This window comes from Nicotiana sylvestris, chromosome 2 (genome assembly GCF_000393655.2).
Source record: "Nicotiana sylvestris chromosome 2, ASM39365v2, whole genome shotgun sequence".
Classification (NCBI taxonomy): Eukaryota; Viridiplantae; Streptophyta; class Magnoliopsida; order Solanales; family Solanaceae; genus Nicotiana; species Nicotiana sylvestris.
In genome coordinates, this window is record NC_091058.1 from 95,762,284 (window position 1) to 95,771,524 (window position 9,241).

The 9,241-nt window shown below is 37.1% G+C and overlaps 1 protein-coding gene across 3 annotated transcripts; it reads left to right on the forward strand.

Moving 5' to 3' along the window:
- The first annotated feature begins 671 nt into the window (after nucleotides 1-671).
- Nucleotides 672-9,241, forward strand: LOC104247543 (mediator of RNA polymerase II transcription subunit 8). 3 transcript variants are annotated; one of them, XM_070168096.1, is made up of 11 exons: nucleotides 672-1,015; nucleotides 1,598-1,722; nucleotides 2,282-2,406; nucleotides 2,477-2,660; nucleotides 3,095-3,202; nucleotides 3,288-3,355; nucleotides 4,983-5,279; nucleotides 6,871-7,080; nucleotides 8,090-8,143; nucleotides 8,623-8,677; nucleotides 8,836-9,241. In XM_070168096.1, exons 1-11 carry the CDS (start codon nucleotides 831-833, stop codon nucleotides 9,012-9,014), a joined length of 1,590 nt encoding a protein of 529 aa, XP_070024197.1. In that variant the 5' UTR covers nucleotides 672-830; the 3' UTR covers nucleotides 9,015-9,241. The 3 variants fall into 3 exon arrangements, with proteins under 3 accessions (XP_070024197.1, XP_070024198.1, XP_009801888.1); XM_009803586.2 differs by having other exon boundaries at nucleotides 680-1,015; nucleotides 2,480-2,660; XM_070168097.1 differs by lacking the exon at nucleotides 8,623-8,677 and having other exon boundaries at nucleotides 679-1,015.

Consider the following 9,241-nt stretch of genomic DNA (forward strand, 5'->3'; position numbering starts at 1 on the left):
AAAATATTCAAAATCATATATCTATGAGGTTCATTAAAGCCATATCGATTTCGAATCTATTATGACAATTTATTACTGAAGATATAAACTAATCAACAATGAAGCAATCAAAGACAATTTAACAAAGAGAGAGAGAAATTCAGATGAAAACAAGGTATAGCTGCCACCTATTGGAACAAAAATATTGGTCCTGAATTTAATAGAAATTTGTGGTGATACCAAAAAAGCTATCAAATTTACATGAATTATGAAATTTTCTACAAGAATACTGCAGTAATATTGGCTATCTCAGTAATTACATAAACATGTAATTATATTAAAATTTTCGAACACACACTAAATATTAATTTTGCTGCATATATGATGTATTCCGATACAAAAGGTAATAATAAGAGCTCATAATTAATGGCTTTCGAAAGTGGGGTTTGGGGTTTTGTGTGTGTGTGTGGGGGGGTTGTGTTTCCAAAATGTGAAATTTTGGCTGGTTTTCATTTTATTTTACTAACCTGTAAATTTTATGAGAATTTAAAAAATATGCAAAATAAATAAGTAAAATGCAATTTATATGTCTAAAACTCTAAATTAATTACAAAATGGTCGTCCGTTAAAATTGAATTCGGTAAAATGCAAAATACAAAATGTAATTTTATGTAGTTATATAGATGTATCTCCTTTGTAAGTGGACATAAATAGCTCGAACAAGTATAACTTTACGGGATAAATTGGGAAAGGGTACATCGCATTCATCGCAAGAACTGAATCGCATAACCGAATAGGACTTGTATATAAGTCGATGGAATAAGGAAGGCGTGAGAGCAGTGTTGGCTGCCATGGAAGGAGCTCAAGATCAACAACAGCAACAGCCGCCCAGGGTGGCGGAGGGCCTGAACCCCGCCGTTCAACAGCAACTGAACCTGGAATCCGTCAAAACTCGAGCCATTAGTCTATTCAAGGCTATTTCTCGCATCCTCGAAGACTTCGACGCCATCGCTCGCACCAATGCTGTCCCCAAATGGTTCTCTCTTCTTTATTTCTTCTATTATTTAAAACAGTAAGAGGAAATACAAAATTGATCTGCTTATACATGTCCATTATCACAGTTGAATGAGTGTACCCCTTCACTCTCTAGCACTTTTATATTATTCAACCCCCTTATAAAATAGAATTAAAAAAAAATCCAACCTAAGATAGATTTGCACATTGGTTAGTAGAAGGAATGATGTATAAGAAGGTTGGCTTGCACATTTCATATTGATTTCCTTTTTGGTATCTTATTATACTGCTGATTTCTGTTTTCCATATTATTTGGAAAATGGAATCCGAATTTTCCACGAGATAAATAAAGCCAAATTTATTTACATGAAATCTGTGCTCTTACTTCCACACACTCTTTATATTTCTATAGACGCTGTTAACTAATTTGGATCTCGTTAGAAATTGAGATGAAGTATTTTACAGTTGATACTTGATGGTATATCCTTAAGAATTACCAATCAAAAAAAGAAAGAGATTTTTGGAAGTATCTAAAACTCATGCATGATTTCCAACTTATTCCTCAAACATGTTAATCATTAGTTTTAATAAATCCTTTTGTCAGGCAAGATATTCTGGGGCAATTTTCTATGGTGAATCTCGAGCTTTTTAACATTGTTGAAGATATTAAGAAGGTTTCCAAGGCTTTCGTTGTACACCCCAAGAATGTAAATGCTGAGAATGCTGCAAGTACGGATTTCTTCACTCACACTGGGTAACTTTGTAAAGTTGGACTTTTTGTTGTCCTTTTTTAAATATACACGTGAATCACTGATACTTGTCGTTGCGTATAAGCAAGTATATAAACTGTCTAGAAGAAATTGGATCACCAAGAAAGTTGATGTCTTACTAATTCTCTTCTCTTGGATGCTACCAAAGGGTATATACATATTTAGTTTGACTGCTAAGTGACTCTTTATTTGACATTTTTACTTATTTGCGACTTTCTGTGGATAGGTTGATATACATGTGTGGCTAACTAGATAGCATGAGGGTCAGTCACTATTGCTATCAATTCTGTTGTCATGTGGTGAGATTGTTTGAGCATAATTGATTGATCAATCAACGATGCCCAATCCCAAATTATTTGTGGTATTGTTTGAGCATCAAATCTTGTCAAATTTGCGAAAAGGTTAAAGAAAAAAAGAAGCAGATAGTTTTTGGGCCGTGGCTATGTGATATTTGTGTTGACAGAAAATCTGGAAGATACTTTCTGTCATTTGTTAGTTGCAAATACTTTTCCATGCAGTTCTACCTGTTATGCTGTCATCAAAGCTGCTGCCAGAGATGGAAGTCGAAGATAATGCCAAAAGGGAGCAATTATTACACAGCATGCAAAACCTATCAGTAGCATCCCAAATTGAGAAGTTGAAGGTGGCAAACTCTACAGATGCTGTTCTTATGTTTGTCTATCTGTGTGGCATTCTAAGATTCCTATAAATAGCAGGTTAGAATTGATATGATTGGAGCAGCATGTGAAAGTGCTGAGAAGGTCATAGCTGATACCCGCAAGGCCTACTTTGGAACCAGACAAGGGCCAACACTGCTTCCAACTATTGACAAGGCACAAGCAGCAAAAATTCAGGAACAAGAAAGTTTACTTCGAACCGCAGTAAATCATGGTGAAGGTGATAATTTTGTGTCGTGAGTCCTTTGCCTAAAAAGATACTTTTTTTTCCTCTCAGCATTTGTTATGCATGAGAAATTGAGGCGTAAGATTCTTGGACCCCAATGGTCCCTCTGTTGATGTGTATTCTACTTAAACTAAAAGAAAGAGAGAGAAGGATTCTTACAAACTATCATATCCGTTGAGTGCCTTGTTTATCAGTAAATTGCACATGTTCTCCGTTGAAGAATTGATACAGTATAGGAAGGGTGAAAATTTCAAGTCAAATGATTCTATATGCTGCTGCTATGCATCATAACATTTATGTACAAATTCATCCGCCACGTGTCTAGTGTATTTGTAGCATCTCTTCGGTGCTGTTTGGAGGTACACTGGTTTATGACTTGTTTGATTACATGTATACTCACAGATTTCATGAAACTGGTACTTACACAGGGTTACGTGTACCTGGAGACCAAAGGCATATTACTTCTGCGCTTCCTGGTCATTTGGTAGATGTGCTTACAATCACTGACGGGCCCCAGTCTTTCGCTGATTCATCTGGTAATCTATCAACTAATGTTGTCATGCTCTCTCCACTTTATTTCATGAACATTTGACTAGCGAAACTGATGTTACATTCAAACAGGCACTTATCTGAAGAATACTCCTCCCTTTTCATCGAGCAATGTCAATAGTCAGGGAGCTTTGTTACAGGTCAGATTTCTTATAATTACCTCGTAAATGAGCATTTTGCTCAAGGAATGAAGATAAGATTGTAACACATGAATTTTACTTCCAGATCTTCCTTTAATTTTGTTATTTAAAGGTGTTATGAACAAAGGGACAAATATTACTATACAAATATGTTATGCGATCTTTCTGTGAGAAGAGGAGCCTTGGTGAAAAGGTTAGAGTTGCGCCATGTGACTAGAGAGTCACGGGTTTTCGGGTTCAGCCTTGGAAAATGCCTCTTGCAAGAAATGCAATGTAAGATCTGGCCTTCCCTTGTCCCAGCGCATAGCGAGAGCTTAGAGCAACTCTCTACCTTTTTTTGTTTTCGGTATGGTTCTACTTATCTTTACTTGTTCCGGGGAGGGGATTAATTTTTTTTTTGGGTGTGTTTTCGTTTTGATAGTTGCTAATTACTCAGTCTAGGTATACAGACCCCTTTCTATGCCGGCCAACCTGATATTTTGTTAAGTATGTTCCATAGCACCAGGCGGTACCGAAAAACTTTACATCTTACAATGGGTTTAGATCCATCAATTATGCAAGGAGTTTAAAAGGTTCATTGTAGTGTTTAAAAATCATATACACTTCTTACGTTTAAAAATCATATACACATCAATTATACATGGCTCTGCTCCAGCTCACTGACGACATGATCATCGATAGAAAGGTGTGGAGGTCGAGAATTAGGGTGGTTGGTTGATAGACAGTCTATAGTTTCGCCTTGTCTTACCAGTTATACATGTCTCTGCTCCAGCTTATCAAGGACATGATCATCAATAGAAAGGTGTGGAGGTCGAGAATTAGGGTGGTGGGTTGATAGACAGTCTAGAGTTTCGCCTTGTCTTACCAGTAGTAGTAGTACTAGTCGGGTATTTTCCTATTCCTAGTCCCTTGTTTTTATACGGTGTGTCATTATTATCAGTAGGATTGACACTATTCTTGTAGTTTCGTATCCCCGGATCTCTGTTATTAGTCGTTGTAATATTTGCTTCTATTGTCTTATTACCTTGTTGCTATTGTTTCTCTATTGCTTCATTTTTACTATTCTTGAGCCGAGGGTCTTTCGGAAACAACCTCTCTATCTTCATAAGGCAGGGGTAAGGTCTGCGTATACGCTACCCTCCGCAGACCCTACTTGTGGGATTTCACTGGGTTTGTTGTTGCTGTATACACTTCTTATGTTACACCAAATACTCAAACCTGATGTTGATACTGCCAGTTGTTCACTGCTTATTTACATCCTTGGTTGCAAGTGTTAACACCTTTTCTTTTTGGTTGGGGTGAAGCAGGTGGTAAGAATTATTTCCCTCATTTATTTGAATTTAACGGAGGAACCGAAATTAAGTGGACATGTTCGTCTCCATGTTTGCTATTAAATACTTGAGTAATCAGATTGAAACTCTTTACCTCTATACATTGCGCTAAAGAGCATTAGGGAAAGAATAAATGATTAACCTGCAGGAAGCCAATTAATCATATCCTTTTTCCCTTCTTTTCCTTAACTTATACACAACAACAAATCAGTGTTCCCGAAGTTATGTTAATATATTGAGTCCATATCTCCGTAGAAGTTCTTCAATTCTAATATCTGTGTCTGTTGTTGGAGTAGGCTTCTGGAGTACTTCGAGCAGCGGCTTCTCCTAGTGGGACTACTTCCTTTGATACTACAACAGCATCCCCCTTGCCACATGTCAACTCACCTAGGTCTAGTGCTAACATGATGAATACACCATCTCCTCAGCAGCAGAGCCTTCAGCAGCAGCAGCAACAACAGCAGCAGCAACAACAGTTGCAGCAGCAGCAGCAGCTCCAGCAGAGGCAGAAAATAATGCAGTTACCTCAGCATCAACAGCAACTTCTTGCCCAACAGCAGCTTAGGCAAGCCTCAATGCCAGGACTGGGACAGGTACGGGTTTGTACAACCATCTTGACTGGTTTAAGGTATCTCTTGCGTTATCCTATATGCTTGTTCCTTTTAGTCAATATTTTTTCTTTTGATAATGACCAAATAAGCTAGTTTTTTTACTAACAAAATAATGCGATTACCGCGATTACTAGCTGTATACAAGTGAGAACCGTATAAATAACTTGCTTTTGTTATCATCTTAAAAATCTGCGAGTTGCTTTGTGCTCTGAAAATACGATAAAAATAACAAAGAATGCTTTGTGTAGCATCAGATTTTCCTCTGCTCAAATATCTGTTGTATGCTTTAAATTGTCCAGTATATCGCATGTTGTATGCCTTCTGCCATTCTTTTTCTGCTTTTGCTGCCTTATCTAAGATCTCGGGCATTCCAAGCTCTCTTTAACATTGTAGATACCTATAAACAGCAGCCCCATAGTTTATCAGCAAATTACGGTTTATTAATAAATGGGCTACTTCTTATCCCCTTTACACATAAAGGATCAACGCACTATGAGCCCGTTTTGGTTAGCTGATTGAAAGTAGCTGAGAAGTATCAAATGCTGAAAAGCACTTTTATATGCTGAAACTAACTTTATGAACAATTTGTTATGTGATTGGATAGAAGTGTTGAAACTGATTATAATCAGTTAGTGTATTTGGTAAAAAGGTGCTGATAAGCACTTTTTCTATTAGATTGACTGAAAAGTCCTTAAAGATTTGTAAATATGCAAGTATTTTCACATTAAAAAAGATGAATGAAGGAAATAGAATATAAAGATAATTAGGAGTTCTGTTTTAGGAATATTATTTTGGAGATTACAAAAGATATTAGGAACAAAATGGTAAAAGGTTTGGTCAATTTAAAAGCGCTTATAAGCTGAAAAATCATAAGATGGGGGTGACCAACTTATGGTTTTTGGCTGATTTTACCTTAGTGCCTGGCTTATTAGCACTTTTGGTGTTTACTAAACGTGTGGATATGCCAAAAAGTGCTTATAGCTTATAAGCTTAGCCAAACACCCTTTATATCTTCTTTTGTTTCCTCCAATTGTCAACTGTGAGAATTGAATCCGAGGCAGCTGTTCTCACAAAAATGCTACTTTTTTGGTCTTTGCTGCCCCCATAGCTGCATTAGGGAATCCCTTGACTCCTTATGACCACCCATAATGGATTTAACAGCGGGAGAGCCTGATGAATCACCTTCCAACTGCGAAACATCTCTCTCATACAAAAGCAGTGATTCTAATTCTTTTCAGGGGGCAGGTTAGTGAAGTTCTTATCTAGATAGTAATTGTTTAGAGTAAGAACTTTCTAATCTTAAAACAAAAACATGACAAATATTGATTTTCTGCAAACCAGAAAATTATGGCGAACTGTATTTTTTTGTTTATTTTTGGTGTAATGAAAGCTTTGTAGATGATGCAGAACCTTGACCTGACATGATTGATTCCTTGTAAGATAGAACAGAGGATACTCTGTGTGGTTTTTTGAATTGTAGTAATGCTATGTTACCTTACTTTGAAATAGTATATTAGTTTCTGTAGTTCATTACATTGGACAATATGTAATAACTGAAGAGCCTGTTTATTAGCTGCATGGTCAGCCTCAGATGCAGTTCTCTCAGCCACTGGGAGCACAGCAGTTTCAGGGCAGGCAGCTAGCATCTGGTGCCATTCATCATGGTATGGGTCAAAGTCAGCTCAACCAAGGAAATCAGCTGAATCGACATCTAAACCAGTTTTCTAGTCCTATGAATACTGCACTATTCAATTCTGCCCAAAGTACACCTAACTCTCAGATGGTGAGTCATAAATTTCAGTATTTATTTTATTTGCTTCTTCATCAGGCGAATTATTTGCTTTTTCCGCTAGTTTTGAGTTCAAATTCACCTGATTCTGCTGTTTTCTGCCGATTTAAATTAATATGGGTTTATTCTGTTTTCTTACTGTGGCAAGTTTCAGAAGTGAAGAATGAATTAAATCTTTTAACTGATGTGCTATGTGCTCTTGTTCTATTTCCTGGTAGACTAGATATGTCTAATGAAGCGACATACTTATTCCGCTTGCCTCTTATGTGCATTAGGTGACATTTACTTGTATTTTTCAACATCATGTTGGTGCAGATGAACTTTCTTTCTAATTCTTACTGCGCATTCTACCAACTAAGACATCTTCATATACAGTTCCGATTGGGTTTAACTGCAAGTTGTTTATCACATGCATTGAGCTGGTGTTTAACATACCGAAGATTTCGGGGATCTTTGAAATTGATGGTTCTAACTAAATATTTGTTGCATTGAAGCAGTTACAAAAGTTTTAGAAATTTTTCATATCTATCTGGTTGCAACCATCTCTATCCCTCCGGGGTAGGGGTAAGGTTTGCATACACTTTACCCTCCCAAACCCCACTAGTGGGATCCTACTTGGTGGTGGTTGTTGTTGTTGTTGTTGGTTGCAACCCAGTTTGTCAACTAGGTTTATCCTTCAGAAGGCACTCATTGTTGTACAGCACATGCCACGAGGTTATTGATTAGCTCAGCTGTGTGTCTAGTTCTTCCCTATGACATAGATATAACTAACTTCCTCAATATACATGCTAACGCAATGCTCATCTGGTCTGTTCTGTGTCATGCTTCATTAGATCTTTTGATTATTTGCTGTTCATTGCTTTATTCTACTATGTTTTATTGATGAACCAGTTCAGTCAGTAAGCATCATAATTTCTCAAAGTGTCCTGCATTCTTTTCTTGACCTTAAAATTTCAAATATCCAGTCTGCTTCGGATCTTGTTAAACTTATTCTGTATGGCAGATCTCGAATATGTCAGCAATGATGACATCGCAAACTCTTCTGCCAAGAACGCAGGTGTGTCAAAATGTATTACCTATTGCTTTTGTCATGCATGTTGGAGTTATTAGGTCTATTTATAATTATAGTTCATGACAAGGTGATTAGTGCCTTCTCCGGAGTGTAAAGAGCGATCCTGATGTCTTTATTTAGAATGTTGATTGGAATTTTCTATTTATTGGCATTGTACACATCAAATATTTTTGAGATTCTGTCTTGACTGTGAATTTGCCGTAAATTGATGGGAAGCTACAGCTTCCCTGTGCTCCCAACTTGTGTGAGCTAAGTATAATCTTTCGTTGCATTTAAGCATTTCTTCAAGCCGACCATATATGATTAAGGATGTATGTTACTCTTTCACGGTCGAGGACATCTCGTATTTCCAATATGAGAGTTATGCTTTTTGAAAGTCATTTGCATGGGAATAACCTAATTCTTACACGTTTCTTTTGTATTATGTTGCCGATTGTTTTATGGCCTCATATTACTACTTTCAGTTTGGAATATCTGGTGGAACTCGGAATCTTGCTGCTGCAAACCTGAGTGATCAAAGTAAAAGCGCCTCCTTTGCTCATCTTTCTTATAACTCTGTTCAAATGGATTTTTCTTCCTTTTTAGCCCGAAGAGAAAATGTTGTCAACCAAATAAAAGTGCAGCTTGTTTCTAGTTGCAAAACATTTCCCTAAACAGGGATGTCGTTTTCTCTGCAGTGTTCAATATGGGCGGAAACAATCCTGGTATGATGCCAATCCAACAACAGCAGCAGCATGGCACATTTGGAAACATGTCGCAAAATACACAGAATCTGCAGCAGGGTATGATGCCTCTTCAGAACACACCTCAGACGCACCCTTCCTTTCAGCAACAAAGACCACAGGGCCAACAGTGAAGTGTTTAAAATTAGAAGGAAGAGGATATGCATACCAAACCTAACTTTTCCTATTGTTGAGTACTGACCTTGATACAGTATTCCAATGCCAGGTTGTTGCAGTAAATTTTTATTACGTAAAACATTACATTTGTTAAAAGAAGATTGTATAATTACATGCTTTGTACACTATTCAGAACTAAATGTAAATCAGAAGGTCATGCCATCAGCACGCACTTGCTATTCCA